Genomic DNA, 24,992 nt, shown 5'->3' with positions numbered 1-24,992 from the left:
AAGTGCCTTTGTACAATGGTAAATTGTACCAAGTTCAAAATCGTTTTTATAGCATCACTTTTCTCTGAAGGGTGAATCAGCTTTCCTGCTGTATTCTAGACTAGTGATGCCCAAAACTGCCAAGAAATTGAAGCTATATTTAAAACTTGTTCTTTTGTTATGGAAGAGTTGTCCAGTCTGTCAGTATTTCCCATCTTAAGGATCGAGGGGAATGAATTTCTCTGGTGGAAGAATGTTCAAAGGAGAGTCCAGTACATGGACTTAGTCCTCTCCTTTTAACTCAAGCTGTGATACACAAAATCTTCCCTTTTCCAGCATGGATATTGAGGCTAAATTCATTTAGGCTTAATATTTTTGAAGTGACCGGACTTTGTAGTTGCAGAGAGAAAGTATAAAACTCAGTCTATAGGACTCCATTGAAAAAGATTGTGACCCTTGCAGAGTAAATTAAATTTCATAGATTAATTATATCATGAAAGACAAGTCAAACATGAGAGAAGGTCTCTTCAGTCACACAACTGAGACATCAAGGAAGATAACATAAAGTCTACTAAGTTGAATAAAGCTTCCACAGATCTGTTGCGTAAAAAAAATCAGTTTAAAAAAATCCATAAAATCCCTAAGGAACAAGGAAAGGAAACCTTACCTTTTAATGATAAATATTAAGTCGATTCACTTAAGTTGATTCACTTAATATTACTAGAACAGCAATGATTAGCAGTAGATTAATCCATCATTAACTTCAAATAAACGTTTTCTGTACACAGTTAGTGTCTGTAAACACTGACCGCAGATCACTGGTGAGTTAAAGATGTAAGTGCAGCCAAAGTTCAGAAAGGTATCTAGGTAGCATTTGCCTGTCTTCTAAAGGTGCTTCAGTTCATACATTGTGAATAAAATTACCTGTCCTTTGTACTAAATATATTTGCAGTGAGGAATTAAAAAAAAAAAAAAAAAAGCTAGTTTATATTTTGAAGAGACCATGTAGGATAGACTATATGATGCTTCCCTTAAGCTCCACAAGACTCAAACTCCAAAGGAAATACCTGACACAATATGCAATTGCCATTGATTTCAGTGGAAGCCAAGTGGCAGAAACATGGTACACTGCTCCCTTGCAAATCTTGGGTGAAATATCCCATACTTGTGTGCATTAAGTATTATTTGCTAAGAAAGCCTGAAAAGACCATGCAACTGCTGTTGCTTTCATTGCCAAAAACATACAAAAGGAGTAGGCACAGGTTGAAAAATCCAGGATTTGGCACTAGAAGTCTGTGAATATGCTGCAAATGTGAAAAGTCAGGTTACACTAAGTACATATAACATTTCCTAGTTGGAAAAAAAAAAAAACAACAACCAAGAAATTTCTTTTACTGATGAGTTAGGTTGCACAAAGTGTATCCCCCTTTGAGGTTTCAACTACGTGTGCAATAGACACTGCACTAATTCTTTGTATGGGATGTATCTCACAGTCATTGAGCACAGTCACCACCAATTCACAAGAATATTTGAGGTGTGTCAGTTGTATCACTTTCTGGCCCTTCAAATGGAATAAAATTGCAAAATTGGTTGGGTATAAAGCCAAGTGAAGAATGAAGAGCCTTGCAATAGCTGGTGGGCTCTACAGCAGAGATGACAACAAAAATGAAATTCAAAGCAACTGAAGTCTTCAGGCTTCATTTCCCTGTCTACTCTGAGGTTTTACAAATAATTAAACGAGACACAAGTGCTGTCTAGAATGAACAAGGTCAGAAACTGTTCAGACATAAAATGCTAGACAGGGTAATGCAGAGTTGAAACTAACCCTGGGAAAAATGTGTAAGCTGGAAAAGGAACAGTCTTGTTTTCTGTTTGTCTCTCCGTCTTTCAACAGCATATTTCTGCATTCTATTTGTACACCTACCTTTAGCTTCATGTAAACCTTGGAACAAGGATGGACCCAATCCTTGTGACGATCAGGAAGATACAAGGAGGCTGAATTCAGTGTCCAGCTCATTTCAGACATCCCATCAACCCACATCACACATGATCATACAGTTTTAGACCTCAGCAACTTGGAGTATCTTTACTTACTGATCATAACAGACACTGTGTTCACATTAGGGTTGAAAGAACAGCGTCCCTTCCCTGATTCACACTTGGAGTCAATCTTGAAGATTTGTTCCTGCAATGAAGATTTATGTGTGACTTCTCATTTCAGAAACCGTCAGATATAAAGTGATTTTTATGCTTGGCTGTTCCCAGCATTAACAATGCTCAGAGCTGCTGGGCACTTTTGCTGTAACACCAGCAATTTAGCTTTCTTATTCAGAATTTCATCATCTTTTTAGACAACTTTTTCATTGGTATACAGCTATTTTCAAGACTCTTGTTATTAATTCAAGGTACTGAAACACAGAAAAATTTCCTTTAGTTCAGTTATGCTTTGGAGAGGCTGACTGATCTCTGGAATAACATCTACGAAGATTTTTTTGAAGTTATTTATCACTACTTTGCTGAATACGTGGTGAGATGTATACTAGTCCAGGACATTATAATAAAGCTACTAGAAAAATAATACCTATTAAATAAAAATCTCTTATGACAACAGTCATTTGTTGATAGTACAAATCATTTGCTTTTTACTGAGCTACCAGACCTCCAAAAATCCCCTAAATCATACTTATTTTTTTCAATACCATCTCTTGGACCATGTGTAGAGCTCCAATTCCATAGTGACAGATGATTTATCAAAAGCTCTTGCTGTAGCCTGAAATTTCTTGGAATTTTTTTGCTGTTTAGGAATCTTGATATGAGGCTTTGTTTATATTTTATGTGATTTATAAATAGGAAACCTATTTGCCTATTTGGCAAAGTAGAAGCAACCTGTACTACAGCTTGAAATACAAACAGTCTGAATATCTTTAGAAAATTCACCCATCTTGTTGCACCTCTTCACTTGGTTTCCAGCAATACTGAAGATTATAGTATGCAGAGCAAGAATGGATCCAAGTCTGTTCCTTAAAAGTGCAGTCAGTAATGGCATAGGTATCACTCCATCACATTAACTTGTATGCCACTGTATACCAAACAAACAATTTGTTCCTAGCATCTTGTAACAAATTTCTATCTTTAATAAAAGACAAAAAAAAACAAAGGAAAAAAAAAACAAACAAAGACCCAAACTTAGAACATCTCGGTTTCAACAGAAAAAGGTATCTGACAAAAAGTCCAAAGAAAGCCTTCTGTGATGTAGATGCCAATGCATTTAACTAACTTTATATTCCTTTTAACAATTAGTGCAAATCATGGGTGAATGGGGATGCCACACAGATCACTGAGCAGCCATCTGGCAAGAGGGAATTGGACACTCCACCAGCCTGAAATGCTTAGCAGGAAGTTTTCATATCCATTATCCCCTCTCTCTCTTTCCCCTTCTTCTGTTTTGCCTACTTTAATCATGGAGATCTTATCTATTGTTGCAGTAATGAGCCCTCTAAACAATGTTAAATCATAAATATGAAGTTTCTAATGTGATCTTGCAGGTTTTGTGTTGTTGTTTTAGTTCTAGATTAATGTGTAGCTTGATGTAAATCCATATTTACTATATTATACCACTATTTAACAATTCAAAATGCGTAAAACTGCACTATTAAACTAGTTCCAGGATTGCACCTTATTTTCATATATATTAAACTACTTCTCAGCCTGTAATTAATTCACATAGTCATTACATTTCCTTCTGTTTGTATTTACTTTGGCATTAGAATATATTTAGAAGACAAAGACAGTCATTACCAAAGACCAAGATATCAAGTGTGCCAAGAAAGAAAATTAATTATTTTTTAACCTCTGTTTCAGGGAAAAGAGCAACATTCTGCCTCATGAACAAAGCTCCTTTTTTGTGAGATTATGTGGAATCCTGGAGACATAAGAGCAAAACAGGCCCAGTTTTTATGATTGTTGGATACAACCTTTACTGTCAGGCTTTGTAGCTTCTAGAGAAAAACAGATGTGCTTTCTGAAATATCCATTTTGCATGTGCAAAACCAGCCTTCTGTGCATGGAATTCTGTGTTAAATTAAAGGTGAAATTATAAAAGCAGAGAAAAAATCGAGTTCTCTCTAGTCCCATCAGTACTACACAGCTCTTCATTCTGCTCTATTCATTAGTCATGCAATAGTTCAGAAGGAAATTCTTGGGTTTAAATTGCTATGGTATTGTTGGCCTGTACAGTAATGGATTTGAACTTGCAATGCCTACATTCAAGTGCCTGACAGACTCCAGACAACTGAAACAGCAGTTTATTTAATCAATTGATCACAGACGTATAGCTATACGTACAGGCTAAGTGAAGCCAATTCTGCTCTTCCAAGACATGTCTTTTTATTTTTAACTTAAGAAATTTAGCATCTTGCATCACCTGGAGATGTCATTTCCTGCTGTTCCCTTCTCTCCCATTGATTTACAAAAACCCTAAAACAATGAGATTCAAAGTCCTCTGGGCTACAGTACTACTACTTAAGCTGATAAAGGAATACTGCATTAACTAGAGACCAATGAGATCACTTTCCATGCTTTAAATAATTTGTCAAGAAACAGGATAATGCTGAGGAAAGCTGATCTCAGTTTCAAAATACAACGTAGACTCTATTAACCAGAAGGATGGATTCACACATTCAGTTCTACTTGTGGTTTTAAATCCAGGCCTATGAACCTCTACTTTTAGATAACTGATTATATCTGAAGGTGTGGTGATTCAGACTACATATTCTGTTAAGGAGGTCAAAGCCAGGTAGGGATCTACCAAATGTCATTGAGATCATCCAGTGGAAACCCATGTAGAGAAACAATGACTTATCACCTGGCAGCCTCACTAATAGTCTTGGGTCTTGGCCAGAATTCCTATCCCACTCCCAATGAAATCAGTGATGAATTTCCCAGTGTCTTCCCCAGGAGCCAGCCCAGCTTTTAAAGCTGTCCTCACATGGCAGAAGTCCAGTTAGCACTCTCTGATCTTCCTTTCCAACATATCTGCTTCCACGTTATACAGGAAAATATGCTGCACACCCCTGTGCCTGCAGACATGAATCTGACCCAAAAGCTACCAAGGTGATGGGTCTCAGTTACGTGCTTTTCTTTCTCCTTCTGGTTGCTTAATTTACTACCTATTACATTTGCACATAAACATTTCACTAAGGAAACTTAGACAATATACTTGTGAAACATCTGGTAATTTGTATATTGAAAACATACAGTGAAACTGAATATGGAAAAACGGGAGACCTATCTAGAGAAAAAATGATTTACACCTTGGAAGATCTCACAGTGAGATCATACCAGCAGAATTTACTGGGGCAAAACTTGTGCAGCAGATGAAAGTTACCTGTACTGGGATTGCATCTAGTGGGTATTAAGCTGAAACCCAGCAAACCTGTGCTTAGCTGAATTGTTAGCCCACTTAAAGGCTTCTCCCAGGAATCAGTAACACGTGGAAGTTATGAAAAGTGGACTACATATTTTACTTTTTATCTAACTGGCTATTTCCTTTCAAGCATTTCTTGGCAATTTTTTCCAATAAATTGTAGGAATGAATTTCCCAGACAATGTCAAAAAAAAAAAATAGTATCAAATGTAGTCCAGCATTTGTTAGGACTGGAATTTTAAACAAACATATCTGAGGCATGGCTTTTGATCATGCCTTTGCTTCTTGCTGATAAGAGGTCAGAAAACTATGGATCTTTGTTCTTTTTTCTGTTCACCATGGTTAGAGGAACGTGTTTGGATCACAGATTTTCAAAGTTTTGTTTTGCATAACACTAGTAAGATGCACCACAAAACGTGTGCAGAAAAAGAGACTTACCTCAGACCTGCGCCCTCTGTTAACATACACACACACGGGGCTGAAGGCGCCGCTGCCACAGACATACAGGTGTGTGCGATTGTATGACTGTATCACACGCACAAAGTTTCCACAGCCATGCTGCAGGGAAAGCAGAAAAAAAAATACTTTCATGTTGGCAAGTGTTATTAGACGTTGGGAACTCTAGATAATACAGTTTATAACATTAGTAGCATCATAAAAACAGCTACTGAGTTTGGTAGTCTCTGGATTTAAACAGCTGTAGAATTCTGTTTTGTTTTCACGCCATTTTGCCTAGTCTGAGAACTGGGCACTGATACAGCACTATAGAGGACTTAGAGGAGTGTGTGTAGCTTTCCCTTTTCCACACAGCAATCTAATTTTCATCCACAGACTTCTCTATAACTTGCACAGGAAAAAAAGGCAGGTCCTCTGCAGGAAAACATGAAGCAATTTTACGAAGAGTCCGTAAGGACACCTCCAAACCAGCCTTTTTTTTTCCCCTCTAATTTTTTCATCACAGCTGGAGATAATTAAAAGAAAACCTAGCTACCATCTCAAGTCCCATTATTTGTACAATAAATATTTCCCAAACATTAAAACTCTGAATAACACAAAGCAAGTTTGCAGTGAATTGTTTCATCTTGAAGACCAGTCATAACATCTTCAAATCAGCATGAAAATTAAAACAGAATGTTAAGTGCTACACAGTTTCACACTACTGTATTTACAGCTTTCTTCTTCCAGCATACGTCTTTCTTCTCTTGCTCTTCCCTTTTTTGACTATGATCAAATTTTATTGCACTTTAATTTGATTTTTCTCTGAATATTTTTTCTTACTAAGATCCCAGAATTGCCTTCATATTCAATCATACAAATCCCCACTAATGACAGTGAGAACTGCACGTGTTTTGTGAGCCTGGGATTGGAAACTGTCATCAGCCATCTCCATGAAAATCAGTGGAGCTAATCCTTGTTCAGCAGACTGAACAGTTTATTTATATTTGAAGGCATTCACATTTTTGGTTCAGCAGAAGCTGTTAACATACTACAACATTTGAAAACTAGTGCATAATTTTATGTAGTTCAGAGTTCACAGAAGGAGTTTCTCTATAGGGAACACTGCATGTCTCTGTTAAGTGTTAGCTCTAGATATATCAGAAAGATCCTTTAACCCAGTCAAAATACATTGTTTCTTTAAAGTTGAGTGCTGTTCCTAAATGTTTCCATTTTCTCCTATCCAGCTATCTTAATATGGCTCAAAGATGGCTTTAATACTGTCTTGCTATCAAAACCAGGGTTTTCTCAGCAGTATTAGCAATCCACATTATGGCTGTGGAAAGGGAAGAAGGACAGATGAAGGTATACCACTAGCTCATGTGCACCCCAGCATAAACTGATGCTTTCTTTTCTTGCTGTTCACAGAAAATTTTTCTAGATGACTCGTAGATAAAGGATTACATGCTGAGAAGTCCCAGAATGAAAGTCTTCAGGGATCAGGACCAGCAATCAATATCTACACAAACAGTACTGGTATGCGGTGCTTGCTACTCTGCTTCAGTATCATGTCATCTGCTTTCCAAATTGTCTATGGCAGAAACACAGGGGTAATTAGATAAATGGCTCTTTTACTTAAGGACAGCCTTCTAGGGTAACCATCTGACACATACTGTGTCTTCATGTCTCTTCACTAATGATTTCAATATGCAAGGTCAGGTTGGATTGGGCTCTGGGTAACCTGATGTAATTGAAGATGTTCTTGCTCATTGCAGGGGGTGGAGTGGACAAGGTAAATTTTAAAGGTCCCTTTCAATTCAAACACTTCTATGATTTAATGATTTACAAACAAATCATACAAGTTGGCTCAATACCAACATTCTTATAGTTTAATGCTCTCTGGCAGGAAGACCATTTTATGATCTTCTCTGAGCCTTGTCCATCTCTCTAGTGTTGAACCACTGAACTCCATTTGCAATTTGCTACATGATTAATTTGGGTACAAAAATGTGACACAGGAACCCAACAAAGCAAGAAATGTTATTTCAGAATGTATTCCGTAGGATTGCCATTCAAAAGCCTCTATGTTTGTTTCCCTCCCCTTGATATTGGAATATTTTGTACTTTTAAATCAGCCTCATCTGAGGTAACATGAAATAGTTGTCTTTAGGATGGACGTTTGTCAAAGGTGTGGACTAAGCTCTAGATATTCATATGCTACTGGTGCTTCTCTTGCACCTGATACCAAAACTCACACAGTAACAATGTTTGGGGAATTGCCTTACTGTAGACATCTGAAAGTCACACATCAATGCCCTAGGTTATCACCACAGTAAATGGAGAGAAATAGATGTTATTCTAATGAAAGCATTCAACTTAGTCTGGTGAACACACTGATTAGAGGTGACATTTTCTTTTCAGTAAGAAAAAAGGTAGCCAAAGAAGACAATTCAGACACTGATGTTTGTCTAATGTAGGGCAAATGACATGAATCCCCCGACATCTCCTCTGCCCAGAATTTCTTCGGGAAAGAATTTGCTGATTGCAAAAACTTCTTTACTGGCTGCTCCAAGTCTATCCCTCTTTTACCTTGTGATAGGCCAAATGTTATCATGCATTTACTCCTCCTACTCCCCCCCCCCTTTTTTTTTCATTTAAAACTCATAATTCTTCTGAATTCTTTCTCTGCTTCTCTCATAATTATCAGGAATGAAACTCGCAAGAATATGATTAAAATCGAACTATACATTTTAAGCTGAAAAGAGTGATTTCACATTGGGTTTACTTTTTCTTATTATTTCAGTGAGTTTCAATAAGACATGTCATTGATTTTAGTGGGAGCAGCAGCTGCTCCTTTTTTTTTTTTTCTTTTAAACCCCAGATGACAACTACTAAGAAACTTAATGTAAACTTCTATTTTTGGAATTTAATTTTTCTTCTGCAATGCACAGATGGGATTAAGGAAATCAGTTAAAGTTGATGCACATGGACATTCTTAATTAACTATGTTACAGGATATTAGCTGTACACACAATCAAACTGTTGTAAAACCAGAGGTTCTATCCAGAAACCTGCCCACAAAAGCAACAACATTTAGGTACTTAATATGATTAAAAGCTAGGGAAGTTTCACCACTAAATATCAAAGATTAAAAGTTTTCTGGAGAGTCCAGTATTTAGCAGCGTCTTAGTTTTTTTCCCACTGATCACGTATTTTACATACTGCTTTCTGCTTAAAGTATCATCCACGTTTATTCTATTTTGGCCCCAGAAAAGTGTCATCATATGTTGGAAACATGACTGAAAGACTAATGAATTTTGTATTTCAAAGAAAAGAAAATTCCTTAACCAGTCTGTCTCAAGTTGATGATGCCATCAGTAACTAGGGTCAACATCAAGCGCCATTAATAAAATTATACATTTTATTTTCATATTTAGTTCAACTTAAAAGGCCACTAGCTGTACAAATTATTGTGCACTGAAGTAACTAGAACAATGTAAATATGCACAGAAACACAGGACATTCAATAGGAAAAATACTTGTTTTTCACTACCATAGCAATCAGGAAAGAAAGCAGATAAGCCGCCACACCAGCCATAATATACTTATTGATAAAGATTCATTCTGACGCTCTGCAGCTCATTCTATAGTGAGTCACTCTCCAAAGTTTTGAAAAAGAAAATTATTACAGCAACATTGCAGTAGTCCAACATTCTGGTTTCCTTACGTCCATCAGTATATGCGATAAATCTTAAAAATAAGGCCCACACATATTTTCCTTACAAAATGGACTCAGATGAGTTATTGTAACATTGCAATAACTGAATTGCATGATATCTATGGGCTTACTGACAATATAAAATAGGTAGTTAAAATAAATAGAAATATTAGGCATGACATAGAGACCTTTGAAATAAATAAGTCTTTATATTAAATTGAGTGGAGGTTTGCATTAATCCTACTGTTTCTGAAATGAAAAGCTATTTTTAGATACACCTGCTTATGTCCTTCCATCACTTCAGTTATGATCCTACATGAATAATGAAGAGTATGTTCCAAGGATGGTTACCTCTAATGTGAAGACTTCTGTTTTACATAGTTTTTTTCTCAAATGAAAACGTAAGCAAAATTTAATTGTTTTTTTCTTATAGATTCAGTAGTGAGAAATTGCAGTTTTCTAGCTCTGATTACATTCTGATTTCTAATACTAAAATCCCAGTTGGAAAACAGCTGTATATAAAGAGTTAAAAAGAAAATCAGGATAAAACCTTTAGATGCTGCTGAGTGGGTAAAAAGTCAAAAGGTAGCTGAATAGAACTGAAATGTAACTTTCTGCTTTTTCCTTTACAATTTAGCTGTATCTGTGAATAAAATCTAGGTATATAGAGACTGTAAATTCAAATTACCTTAGGAAGATAACCACATTAATGTGTAACTCTGACAAAGACAGGTTCTGCTGTATTGTACCACTCACTGGGTCTTTGAAAAGAGTTTATTTCTGTCTGTTTTTCATAAAGAGTGTACAGGGAAATTACCAGCTATTTCAGGTCCTCTGGAAAGTGTCTGCATTTAGATGGAAGAATAATCAGCTGGGAAGCAGAATGACTCAACATAACCTCTCCATGGTCGGTGTTTCCTGTGATTTCAGAGGTCATCTTTCTAGTAAAAACATACTGCTTTTCGGATATATGGGCGTTGTTTTATGGAAGTAATGAAAGGAGGTGTTTGGGGTGTTCCTGATTCTGGGGTCTTCAGGCTGCAAACGGTGAGTACCACCCACCTGAGAGCCCATTCCTGGGGTGTGTAGCCACCTAGAGCACTTCCCCACATCACACACCAGCTCAGCAGCCTGTTCAGCATCATCCCCGGGATGTAGCTGGAAAAGTACTATTACCTAATTTGACTAGCAGAAAGAAAAAAGGCATAGAAGCAGACAATGCATGGTTTTTTCCATATGTCAGAGTCTGAAGGTGCACTCTATTTACATAACGTGTTTTTTCATAAGTTCACTTTATCATTTGGTCTGCAGAGAATTTAGAAAGCAAAATAAACACTTCTTTCATTTTGTTTTTGGCTGCACTCAAGGTGCTCTTACTTTATTGCCAAGTGTGTAATTTGTGTATGCGTGTGCATGTGGATTATAACTTACTGTAGGATCCTTGCCAGCCATTTTGCACTCTTCAACCTTGTTTGCTGATGCTGGCCAGAAAATCTGCAAGGAAATAAATATCTTTTAAGTAACATATTTATTACATAATTGAAACACAACACTTCACTGCCTAACTTCACTGATAAGTTCAAATTTTATATCTTTTACACCTTGATTGCAAGGCAAAACAGAATTTTCATTGATAAATGAAAACAACTTTCTGTCTTAGCATGCAGACCCAGGCCTCCAGCTGTAATAAATTAAATTTATTAAATATTTTAAAAATAAATTAATCAATTTATCTAAATGTCTTCCTGCTAAATAAGAGACATTTTCATCAGCATTGTCTAAATCACTGTCTGCCTTTACTTTTTTGCTGCTACCGAATTTCAAGATATTGATCACACTAGAAAACAGAAGACTCAAATTTTGAAAGAAAGAAAAGGTTCTCATATTTCTTTTTTTAGTTTAATAGTAAAAGTTTGCAATATCTTATGATAAAAAATGCTTAAAATCTTAAGATTGCAGGCTGATTTCTTTCCAAGATATCTTGCACTACAGAAAGTTTTCCAACAAACTCTTAATGTCTAAATGTTTATCTGATCTACACTCAAACCCTAAAGTTATTGAGCTTCTTTCAGTATTTATTTAGATTTTGAAACAGAAAAGAAAGCCAACAGAAATCTATCCCTAGAAATTTAGTAGGTGACAGAGCCTGATAACATTTAGTCTTGAGAAACATAAATAATTGCATTAAAATATCTCCATGTATACATTTCCATATATATATATATGCACAGAGTTGTAGATATGTATGCATATGTATATAGAGTTTCTTTAATGTCATAAGATTAGCAAAGTGAATCTGTTAGAAAAATAAATAAACAAACAAAGGAACACATGGGATTACAGAGATTAATTCTGAGTATAATATCGGGTGATCATATTCGCTGCAAGAAAATCAGAGGTGTTTTTGCTTTCTGTTGAGGTTTTTTTTATTCTTATTTTTCCAGATCTAAATAGACTGTTGAAATGCCTCCCAGCTTTATACTGCAGAATACATTTCATGCAATAGAACCCTTTCTATCTAACCGAACTCCATGCAGAATTAAAAAAAAGCTGCTTGGGTAAGGTTGAAGCCATGCGGGAGCACAGAAGATCCCCTCCCAGACAAGGGTGGTCAGATCACTGGTGACATGAGAATTAAAAAAAAAGTCACACAATCTAATGTAGATCAGAGAAGGTGGCCCCATTTCAGAGGAATATTTCTGTACTTTTAGGAGGAGAAAGGGCGCATTCACACCATCACACGAGAGGCATTTAATTTAAATGTGCAAGTTAGAGTTAGCCTCCCAGGACTCCCTGCACAATCAATTCAGGTAGACAGGCATGTCCAGAGGGTGATTCAGAGAAAAGCCTAATTTAAGTGCTCTTAATCACCCTCCAGTGGGCCGATCTCTCTCTCTCCTGACACATTAAAAGCTTTGCCTCTTAAGGAAGGCATTTAACTTCTCTGCTACAGGCTCGATATCTCTGCCTCTTGATACTCCTGAGGTTCAGTAATAAAGCCCATAGATTAAAGGATCAGATGAATTTGGAAGAACAAGGGCTATACGGTACACGTTAAGGCAGTGTTGTAGCTGTGGTAATCTAAAGGTAAGCAAGGCAAAGTCTGTAGAGAGGTAACATCTTAACAGTCAGCCTTCTGAGCACACAAATATTTCTGCAAGACACCTATTATTTTACATGTTGTGAAGCCTGATTTGAACTGGCTCTGGAAACAAAAGATGTATCTGTGACAGTAGTTTAAATATTTGACAATTTAATTTGTTCTATACACAGTCTGCTTGCAACAGTTCATTGCATGGGACACAGAGCCCTTAGAATATGGCATCTTGATAAGTGAGAGAAGAAGCCTGGAGAGACGTGGTTGTCAAGAGGGAGATGAGAGTCATCATGTCCAAAAATTCCCAAACAGGAGGTGTCTCAGCTATCTAACTGAAGGACAAGAACTGACACAGACATAACAAAAGATTAAGCTTTAGAATACAAAACAAAAATAAATATAGTTGAAGGTTAAAGACAACTCTGTCTTTGTTGGTTTTCCCCTATCAACTGAACATGACTGCATGTATCTTCCTTACAGGCTTCTTTCAAATTGTGTCTCTAAAGTATCTTAAATCTTGGAGAGAAGTAGAAACCATCAATCCATATAAATTTTCCTTATGAGGCCAAGCAATTCTTAATGTCACTTCAAAATGATTAAAAAGACCATTTTTTAAACAGTGTTTGAGAAGTAGCCATGGTAATAGTTTGTTCATCTTCTATTACACATAAACCAAGGACTAACAGTTCAGTAAGACGTGTGCCTGGACTTCTGCCTGATACTAAATGACACCAAGCTGAATAGTGCAGTTTTCACACCAGAAGGGCGGGATGTCATCCAGAGGGACGTGGACAAACTGTAGAAGTGAGCCTGTGTGAACCTCATGAGGTTCAACAAGGCCAAGTGCAAGGTCCTACACCTGGATGAGGGCAGTCCACAATTTCAATTCATGCTGGGGGATGACGTGATTGATACCAGCCCTACGAAGAAGTATTTGGGATGATCATTGATGAGAATCTTGACATGAGCCGGCAATGTGTGCTTGTGGCCCAGGAGGCCAACCGTATCCTGGGCGGCATCAAAAGAAGCGTGGCCAGCAGGTTGAGGGAAGTGATTCTACCCCTCTATTCTGCTCTTGTGAAACCCCACCTGGAGTACTGTGTCCAGTTCTGGAATCCTCAACATAAGAAGGACATGGAACTGTTGGAGGAACACCTTTGCCATGAGGACAGGCTGAGAGAGTTGGGGTTGTTGAGCCTGGAGAAGAGAAGGCTCCTAATAACAGCCTTCCAGTATCTGAAGGAGGCATACAAGAAAGCTGGGGAGTGATAGCATGAGGGGGGATGGCTTTAAATTGGAAGGAGGAAGATTTAGGTTAGACATTAGGAAAAAATTCTTCACAATATGGGTGGTGAGGCATTGGAACAGGTTGGCCAGGGAAGTTGTGGATGACTTGTCCCTGTAAGTGTTCAAGGCCAGGCTAGATGAGGCTCTGTGCAACCTGATCTAGTGGGATGTCCCTGCCCATGGCAGGGGCGCTGGAACTAGATGATCTTTAAGATCCCTTTCAACTCAAACCATTCTATGATTCTATGATTTTCTTCTATCTTAAGAAGAAAGGCATATAGGAAATCAACCTTGGATTCTCAAAATAAATCTTGAACTTACACTGAGAGGGTCCTGGCTTATATTATTAATATTCAAAGATAGAATATGATCTTTGCTGCCCACGTAGATCCGATCCTGATCTTCATCCATTAATAATATTCTGTAATCCAGGGGACTGTGGGATATTCTGTGATATTCAGAGGTCTTAGTTTCTTGTAGCTCTGAAATAGTAAAGACAAGAAATTAGTAAAGCTGTTCAATAGTCTTTCTTGCTTTACAACTGCATTTATTTCCAAATAAAGGCGCTTTTGAACACAAGAGGGGCCAGTAAGAGAAGAAAACCCTCATTAAGCACTTGGTAATAATGTAATGGTTGAGTTAAAAAAATTCCCTTTCCTGGTTTGAATGTAATTTTTTTATACATTAAGTAGCTAGACATATCTCATAAAAATCAGGCATTACTGTTATTCATTTATCTAATTAATTCTTATTTTAATGGACATGATTATTTACAGCTTCGGCTTTAAAAGAAGATCATATATTAAATTAATCAATGTGTTCAATACATTTTGAAGTTTATGGCAGCAGAATACCCACAAGATCAATGAAAACTGCATAAGAACAGTTTACTTTCTTTTCTTAACAGGCGGTTGAACTAAGAACAGGTTTCTATAAATTTCAAGGTTAACTTTTTTTTCAGTACATCACCGTGCACAGCTTATTTAAAAGAAAAAAATAATGTATTCAGTCAAGCCTAAATGTGTCCATTTACTCTGTAGTTTGTTTATGGGATTTGGATCAAACTATCAAAACCGTAGAACTAGTTTCTTTTTTCCCCACATAAAATTTTTTCAACTAAGTGAAGTGAAAAAATGTCCTTTGATCTCCCTAATGCAGGATGAGACCTGTTACAGGAATAGCACAAGCATCTGCAATGTAAGTATTACTTACTACCCTTGAGAAAGCTAAGCATTTCTGTCTTTATTTGGCCAGTATATCTTGACATTCACTCAGATTATTTTCCTTTTCAGTAACAACAGAAGGGATATTTCTCAAAAGGTGAGAATGGGGAAAAAAAAGAACTTGAATAATCAATTTATTCTTACTCAAGTATTTAACATATAATTATGCTTTCTTACTTTATGAGCATTACTACTGAATTTTGTTCCCTGACATTCTAAAAGGGTGGCAAATACAAAGCACAGACAAAATTGAAGCTTTTCTGTAATATTTATTCATAAATCTAACAACTGGGTCCACATCCCTTTTGCAAACTGTTTGTCTGGGACAATATAGCTCATCACTGTTGCTAAAGGTCTTATCCAAACTTAAGTATCTATGCCTAGTCATAATCTAGATGACTAGATTAATATGGGCTAATGGTATTTTGGAAAAGAAAAATATTAAAAACATTTTTTTTAATGTTTTCACCATTAAAAAAAAACCCCCAAAACCTATACAATTGAGATTTAGAGTCTGCACCTAAAAGCTTACGCTGAAACACTGCTCATTAAATATATATGAAAATTGTCCACATCATTTTCAGAATTCTCTCTTCAGTGTTTGAAAAATCAATTGTTTTACTCTATTTAAAAAAAAAAATCCTCCCTATATTCTTTCAGCTAGGATTTTCAAAGGCATCTGGGAGATTCTTCAGCATGGTGCCATTAAAATGCAGCCTCTTACCTTTCTCTGAAATTCTCACTGACCTTTCATAACAAGCCTGAGAAGCTAGTGCTGATCTCTTTTCCTGGAGGCCTTATTAACTTTACTGTAACATTCAGCAGCTGTAAGGTGAAACTGAACCTCATAATTGTATATTTGATATTCTAGGAAAGCACATACAAACTGCGAGAGGCAACAGTTTCTGCACAACACTGGGTAAATGTAAGCACAGTGACTGCACAGTGTAATTCCCCTCCCTATTGCTTCAGTCATTGACAATGATTGACAATGAATAAACCACGATTAATACAAAAGATGATCCAGATCATGACTATTGTTTCTGAGCAAGACACAAACACAGCAACAGATACTTGATTTTAACAGCTATTATTTATTAATATCCATTATTTTCCTGGATTTTTAACCTCTTTGCAATAGTAGTATTCTTTCCAAGGCACCTGAAGTGTAATTGTCTTCACCAAGCTGCTGCAGAGGAGAATAACTTATGACATGCTAGTAGACTATGGAAACTCAGCACTATTCAAAAGAGGGAAGGAAAATCCTGAAAAAAATACTCTCATGCAAATCTATTAGTTTTATTTCTTTGAGTGCTTAAACTTACCATTTATTAGCCTCCTAGGGCTACTTAATCAAATGGGGAGGAAATATATAATTGATCAAATTTTCTTTTCATTTAACATGATTTGCCACAAGAAAATTTAACTTTTTAAGGATTTACTATCTCAGTGTTGCTGCTTGGAAAATGCAGTGGCTGGAAAGATGCTGTAAGGTATTCTGCATTCCTTTTAGTCTCCAAAGTTTTTTTGTAAAATAATTCTGTAAGCATTTATTGACCTTCAAACAAATTCCCATGCTTTGGGAATTTAACCAAACATTCAATGCAGTAAAGCCTATATGGCGAATAAAGTTGTGGACAGCTCTCTGTGAATATCAACAATTTTGCTTGGCAGTGAAAAAAAAAAGATAATAATATATTCCATATGCAAATAACTGTCATCCTTAATGATAAGAATAATCTTTGTTCATCCTTTTTTATCAGTCAGTGAACTCCAAATTGCCTTTCCTCAATGGTAAAGCCAATATCAACTTAATTCCTAGTGTTAGAAATCTGATTTTAGAGGACAAGTTATATAGCTCTTGTCTCTTTTAATAAAAAAGCAAAAGCATCCACGAACTCTTTCCCCAGAGCTATTATTATTACTAAACTCACATTGTGTAGATCCTAATGTTTGGGAGCTTTCTTCATACACATTGTACAGCTTACTGACACAAACTCTTTAATTATCTTTCCCATACACCATAAAAAAGTTAATGTAAGTATTATTTTTAAACAAGTTGTGTTCTTGCAGAAGAAAGGACAAAATAGTTGTATAATATCTATTATTAACATCACAAACGCCTTTGCAACACTCAAAACTCACTGTGTTGGCCAGAACAAAAATAAATTACCGCTATCAGAGACTGGAATCCAGGAAAGTGGAGATGTCTTACCCATTGAAAACCACAGCCCGTTATAGCCAAATTGTCCAACCTGCACATGGGTATATGAGTTAGATCCACTCATCAGGTTGTCCTCTGAACACCTTATTAAATCACTAAATATCAACCTTTCATCACTGCTTAATTCAAATTCACTGGTGTCAAAATACTGAAAAAAATAGCCTGACCTTCCTGATGTGAAGGGTATAGTAATATATTTCCTTGGTAGACACCTTATATTAATACAGATGTTTGATACATATGTTATTGAAACTAATAACATTTTTATCAGAACCTTCCCAAAATAAGATTGTTTCCTATTTGCAGACCTGCATAGCTACTTGTTACTGAAAAGTTCAATATAATCAATAAATTATACTTCAGGGTTTGCAAGCTACAGGCGTGCTTTGCAAGCAACCTCAGCCCCAGTTCAAAGCACTGAGTTTATACATAGATAAGCTGTGGATAAAGTACAATACATGAAAGAGTACATGCAGTCATCTCTGCACTATACCATCTCTGCATTTCCAGCCTGGCAGGGCTTCTTTGTGCAAATCTAGTATGGTTTGTGAAGCTTTTAATTTAGGATTCCCTGTGGTAAAGTACAAGAAATAATATGTTTTCCTTGTCTTTCCTGCTGGCATAAGGATTCAGTCTCAGAAGGTTGTTTATGGGGAAGTTCAGAGTAGAGGCAGAGATTTGATGTATCTGCCTCAAAACCAGCAGGGAGTAAAGCACAGCAATCCACTTTCACATGCGGCACCACAGCAAAAGGGAGAAACATGGTTTTCCAGAGAGATGGGCTGCACCTCCCCAGGGAACCTCTGCAGCCCAAATTGGCACAGATTTTATGTAGCCTTAGTGATGTGGAAGTCAGCAAGACAATGTTGTTTACTTTTATTCCCTCATGAGGCATGGTGTCCACAAACAACAGGCCTTGTGTGTATCTTGCGGTAAGCTTGACAGTATTGGATTCTAGTTAAGGAGCCTGTAAGACTCTCTTAAGCCTCATTAAACCTTCAGCTTGCGCCAGCAAACGTGCCAGCCCATGCCAAATAAGAAACTGCAATGTAAAACCTCACGTTGTAGGAACTTTAATTAAATAATTTTTTGTTACTTTCTCTTTTGTTTTTTTCACCTATAAATAAAAATTTGAGTGGAATGATGCTTTTGCTTAAGGCATCAAATGGAAATGGCACCTTCTACTCAGAGGCAAACAGGTGAAAAAGTAACTTGCACATACAAAATCAGAGAGATATTGTACATAATGTTGCTATTACTGAAATGAATGGTTATATATTTTAAAAATACTTTTGGAATCAGAGTTATCTGCAAAATTACAAAAAATAATTTCAAAAAATGCTTCAGCCAGAGGAAAAGCTGTTTTGTTTTAGTTTAAATATTTTCCTTTCTACTCAGAACTGACTAACAGCTCTGTTTTGTGTCTTATTAGTAGAAATGACTGGAAAAGAGCTAATTAAAAAGTATCAGATTTCATAAGAATCTGATAATTTTAACTATTGTTTTCTTGGCCTTATTTCTGGACTTTTAATGTAAAGACATGAAAGAAATAAATATATTATTTTTATAGTTTACATAGTACCCATGGCAAAAGGATGCTATTTATATTATTTTTCAAGTCTATGAGGATACAATGTTTAATTTTATGTATGGAAAGAGAACAACAAAAGTCTGAAATATTTCCTCTCAAAACTTCAGCACAAGTCACCTTTGCACTGTCAATATTCCTTTTCTTTCAACAAATCTTTATTGATTCTTTCTACTTAAGGGACTGAGATAAGAGAACTGTTAAAATGTTTTGTCACTGCTCATGCAGTTTTCAAACTAAAACTCAACCCTCAGCCAGCTTTCAAGTGAAGCTGATTATAAATGGGTATGCAGTCATTTGGCCGAAGAGTCATAAGCAGCCAGATGTGCTACTAGTCAATCCCTTGTGTGCCTTAACCACACGGGGCCCAAGAAGCTCAGGTAGACCTTTGACCTTTTCTTTATCTCTTTATCTCTTCTTCACGCATGAAAAGTCTTTGCACTTTTTAAAATGCTTTTAGAATGAAATCTGCCTTTTAGTATAAAGAGGTAATAGGAAAAGACTGGAAATCACAGATGTGCACACTTGCTAGCTTCTGAATCTGTTTGGAAAGGTTTTAATTACATTTTTATTTTAAAAAAAAGAGCAAGTTAGAGGCGAGAAAATAGATTTACAAGCAGTCATAAAATCACAGGCTAACTAATTACAAGATCACTTGCAGGATAGGGAGGAAGGGAGGAAGGGAGTTCAGACAGTACAGGCTGAAACAGGAGCCTTCTTCGCTCAGAGCTAAAATGTATAATTTGCTAGAAGGAAACTTAATTGCTCTATACAGAATGAGGGTAAATAGCATCAAAACGGCAATGATATCTGAATATGATCTGCTTTATGTATATACTTTGAACATTTGTTGTGTTTTTGCTAAACGACTTGCGAATGGAATTTAATCATTACTGCACTGAGATATTGATGTCTTTTCTAAATCAAAATAATAGCACCAAGGTGAAGTCTTTGGAGAATCAGGCCCAGAGGTAGTTCTAGTATGTCTGAAGAACAATCTGTCACCTTGGGCAGCTCAACATACACATTAGGAGCAGTAAAACACTCAATAGCTCTTTGTGAAGGGGACCATGTGTTGATAGGAAAAGACTACCAGTTAATAGTTGACCTTAAGCAGAGCGTTCACATATGTCAATAGATGAGTCCTTTTTTTACAATTCATAAGACACACAAAAGTCCTAAAATCCTGGTAACTTGTGGACTTTAAAAAGATCACAATGGAGTATTAACCAGCTTTTGATCTTGGGGGTTCTTAAGAAAGTACTGAAAGGGGTATCACTCATAACAGACTGCTGTTTTATTAAAACTCAAAAACTACCAGAGAAGTTTTCATCTTTGATTTGTTACTTTGAAGAATGAAGGAGGGGCAGATCCACTGAGGTGTGGGCAGGTGCCAGTTTTGTGCAGAAGGAATGTGCTTTCTAAGCAAAGGCAAACACACGATGAGACAAAGTCACTTACTTGTGTGTGGTAAAATGTATTAACATGGCTCTGTGGTATATTCATCAACCCAATGTACCTCACAAGGTTAAGTGCATATTTTATTGAAGCTTTATATTATGAAGAACAGACACTATTAAAATGCTTATTTTTTTTTTTCACTTACACAGATATTGCCATGATGAAATCATATCACATTCCACGGTAGAAGCCTCACTCCAAATCAGAGGAAAAGTATGTCAACTTTTTCCACACTGCATTTCCAAGTCTTGCCAAATATTCCAGTATTGAGATTCCTTCTCTGAGAGTTATACAAGACCACCCACACCCTCCAGTCAGACAGTCTTGCTAGGCTGTAGACACTTGTAGGCATAATTTTCAGATTATTCCTCCACTTAACTCTCTGTAAATCTGCAACAACTCATCTAAAGTCTGTATAGGTACTTCAAGAAAAACACTGAAGAGTGAGTTTCTTATTCCTCAATCAGTAGTGGGCAGTCAAAATGTTACCTGTCATCAAATTGACGCCTGTATATAATTGCAGTTTGTGGATTTTATTTCAGAGGATGTCACAAATACTGAAACCTTATAGAACTTTTCAGAAGATGATACCTGATTTTTCAAATATTACCTCACTCATTTCTGCCCAGTATTAACCTGTCCAGGCTTTGTTCTCATTTTTGGTCCCAAGAGCAAAGAGACAACTGTGGCAAGCGTGGAGAGCCATAAAGACAGGCCAACCGGGTTTAAGATTATCACAGATGAGTTAACCATGTCATACGGGAGCCAATCTTTTCTGTCTTGTGCATAAAGAGCTTGTGTATAACAGCTCTGCAGTGTGCAAACTGCGCTCCCAGAGATGTAAACTGTATACTTCAAAGGCTGCACAGTTATACATACTTATTTTTTTCCAAAAGACATGGAGAGGATCCTTGCCACATTGCACAAGGCAGAAAAAATTCAATTCATTTCATCCACTAGCCTGGGTGCACACAGTGGCTTTGTCATTGGCACTCGAGATATTTTTGTTTTCCAGATGCAGGAATTAGGAAGTTTTGATTGCCAAGCATGACATTATTTTTTGAGATGGAAAAAGAAAAAAAGCCACACCCGTGGAGAGGACAAATTTCACATTATTTTGCTTCTTCTGGGAGCATTGTATTTTTTTATTGTAATCTCTTGTGTTTTCCCTCTTGCTCTTTTTTTCTAACAGACCAGCAATCATGTCACTGGAGGAACAAATGTGCTTCTTCGTGGAATGCTCAGTCATACAGAGAAATGTTCCAAGTAGCTATCAGACTAACTGGCCAGCTGAAGGCCTGACTGTATGCAGACACCAAAACTCTTTGATCCAAATTTAAAGAAAGTGATGAGAAATGGAAGAAAATTAAATACTGTAAATATCTGTCTGAAAAATTAAGTAAAACTGAAGCAAGTGCTCCAACTCAGAACTGGGCAACAACATGAGACTTGTGAACTGTTCTCCAAATTCATTCATCTTTGTCCCATTTGCCACTAGTGGGTTGACCTCTAGGAGGTGAATGAGGTCTGAGTGTACTTCTCATTAGTTTTACATCTCATTCAGGTTGTTATTTTTGTGATAAAAGCAAACTTTTAAGGGTTAGTTTTGAATATCTGACTACTTACTCCCCACAAACTAATGTGTCAGATGATGTCAGCTGGGAAGCTTTTGAATATAGGAGAGAGGAACAGGAAGAGTGTAACTAAGATACAGTGAGGGGTAGGTTCTTTTACTGCTAGAATTGTTTTTCTTGGAAATTTACCTTTCCATTTCAGACTAAGAATGTATTTTGCAGGTTTACTGAGGTAGCCTGCAGACAGCGAAGATATGATTTGCCCTTCGCAAACCTGACAGAGGCAGCTACTCCCCAAATGTGCATTTTGAGGTACACTTCCACTGATGGACCAACAACCGTGCTTCTGAATTGCAGAATTATCGAATGTTGCAGAACAATCAAAACCTTAAATAATGGAAGTATAATAGTAGTTTCTTAACTTCTTTGCTTTTCTGACCAAAAACCCTCTTTGCATCAACTCATATGCATAGTCTTTATTTTTCTCTCCAAGCATATTGTCACTAAGCTGCAGAATTACTCTTGTTGCCAAAGCTAATAAAAATTCATTGAGGAAACACAGCTCAACAACTGAAATATTCTATTACGGTTTCTGTAATAAAGTAAGAACCCACTTCAGTGTGGTAAGGCAGAGGAACCCTTTTCATTATATTCCTTTCTCCTCTTCAAAGAACAAACTCCCCAGAGATTCATCCAATCTCTGTATATCTAGGATTGGCATTAGTGCCCTTGCTGCAGTAATCCTTGCTTTTATTGATGTTACCAACTTTAGCTGCAATTTTAGCCCTGCCACTTTATCCATGGATCTCCTTAAAACATATTGGTCCTTTCTTCGGCAGTCACTTCTCACCCCTACGCTGTATAAAAAGGGGCAACTTAGCATACGCAGGCTTGGTTACAGTTTCATTATTATTAGTATCATTTTAATCAAATTAGGATTAGCTATCAGGCAAACATCAGGCATAGCGAGATCAAGCTAACTCCCAAGTGCTTAACTTGAATTCACTCTTAAGAAAATAACGTAAAATTTACTCAGCCAAGAGCTGAAGAAAGCTTGGAGGGCAGTTTTTCCACATTCAAAAGAATTCCATTAACAAAATTAACATCATTGAATTGCTGAATTAAAGGGTGGTATTTTTAGACACAGACAATTCTGAACACAGAGGGATGCTTGTAGAAGAAACCAAGTTGTCTATAGCAAAAATAATAATAATTAAAAAAAAGGTACGTGGAATGGTGTGTATCACACACAAGTTGCTAAATTGCTGCTTCCTTTTTTGTCAGACACTAGTATGTGCATACCTGGTGTCTATACACTCTTCTCAACATCTCTACATACCAAGTCCAGAAAGTTAGCAAGCTCTGCTTTACATCTGGGAAGGATAAAAGAAACACTTATTCTCGCTCCACTACCTGAGAAAACAAAGTAGCTAGAGGTCAACCAATGGCATCCCCCTCCAGTGAACCTTCAATGAATCCCTAGTCTAACACTGCCAGAAGGGTCATTATACTGGAGATAAAAAGCTTTACCTAAAGAGATAGCCACATTTTAATCCTTAGTTCTTTCACAGTTGTGTTTATCCAAATCTCCTCTTGATATTTCTACTCCTAGAACAGAAATATTAGAATACTAGAATACTTCTCTACAATATTCTTCATTCCTTTTTCTATATATCTTTGTGTTCTGTTAAATTACTTGTGTGTGGTTAAATTACTTCTTGTAGCCTAATTTGGGCTCTTTGATTAAATTTGATTTTGCATCCAAAAGGCCACCCAGCCTTTCCCACTGACAAGAAGCAATCTGCATTCTGGACGTGGGTGTGTAGGATGACTCCTGAAGGCAAGAAAAGTTTGGTTTGTGAGAAAAGCAAAGGTCAAGCTTATTCTTAAATGTTTTCCTGTTGTATTTTTTTTTCCCCTCAAAACACTTTTTTTCTGGTATATTAAATGTATACACTCCCATCAAAGGAATAGCCAGGTGGTTTCATCAGACTGCGCATTAAGATACTTTTTTTTTTTCCAAATTACTATAATGCACCAACCTGCTCCACTGGATGCAGGGATTTTGTCACAAACCCCAAAGGTTAGATGCAACTGGAAACTATTAATTTCATCATCGGTGTTCACTGTTTGTGTTGCTGAACACATAGGTTTATTATGACTATTTTCAATATTAAATTAATTAGGACCTAGGGGTCTTTTAATGTCAACTACAAAAACAAAGTACTTCCAAGTATGTATACATTGAATATTATTGTATTTAATCTTACTTTGTTTCTGTATGGGTTTGGAAGCTGGAAGTGTGTATGACACTGTTAGGTGTCATTTTTGAGATGTGGCTGAGTGAATCACACAGAATCACAGAATCACAGAACAACCAGGTTGGAAGAGACCCACCGGATCATCGAGTCCAACCGTTCCCATCAAACACTAAACCATATCCCTCAGCACCTCATCCACCCGTGCCTTAAACACCTCCAGGGAAGGTGACTCAACCACCTCCCTGGGCAGCCTGTTCCAGTGCCCAATGACCCTTTCTGTGAAGAATTTTTTCCTAACGTCTAGCCTAAACCTCCCCTGGCGGAGCTTGAGGCCATTCCCTCTGGTCCTGTCCCCTGTCACTTGGGAGAAGAGGCCAGCACCCTCCTCTCTACAACCTCCTTTCAGGTAGTTGTAGAGAGCAATGAGGTCACCCCTCAGCCTCCTCTTCTCCAGGCTAAACAACCCCAGCTCTCTCAGCCGTTCCTCATAAGGCCTGTTCTCCAGCCCCTTCACCAGCTTCACCAGTGGGAGCTGGAGTGCTGTGCTCAAGCCCCACAGGGAGATGGGTTCAGTGGGTAGCACGCTTGCTGTTTAAACACACTGAAAACAACCATATTTCACTCTTTATCGCACCATGAAGACTCACACAAAGAGTGAATTTAGGAACACATTCCAGAGCTGCATGCTACCATCAATCTTCAAGTGATCACTGGTTGGTA

At 37.0% G+C, this 24,992-nt stretch overlaps 1 protein-coding gene across 2 annotated transcripts in view; it reads right to left on the bottom strand.

The window, feature by feature from the left end:
• SEMA3C (semaphorin 3C) overlaps window positions 1-24,992 on the bottom strand; it is a 398,512-nt gene that overhangs the window by 40,575 nt on the left and 332,945 nt on the right. For both annotated transcript variants that reach the window (XM_069876987.1, XM_069876899.1), the window contains exons 3-6: window positions 14,263-14,423; window positions 10,989-11,051; window positions 5,843-5,962; window positions 2,074-2,164 (exon numbers count right to left, since the gene is read on the bottom strand). In XM_069876987.1, the coding sequence (XP_069733088.1) occupies window positions 2,074-2,164; window positions 5,843-5,962; window positions 10,989-11,051; window positions 14,263-14,423 (435 nt within the window). The remainder of the gene's footprint in view (window positions 1-2,073; window positions 2,165-5,842; window positions 5,963-10,988; window positions 11,052-14,262; window positions 14,424-24,992) is intronic.

This window comes from Phaenicophaeus curvirostris, chromosome 1 (assembly GCF_032191515.1).
Source record: "Phaenicophaeus curvirostris isolate KB17595 chromosome 1, BPBGC_Pcur_1.0, whole genome shotgun sequence".
Lineage (NCBI taxonomy): Eukaryota > Metazoa > Chordata > Aves > Cuculiformes > Cuculidae > Phaenicophaeus > Phaenicophaeus curvirostris.
This window is presented reverse-complemented; position numbering and strand designations above follow the sequence as displayed.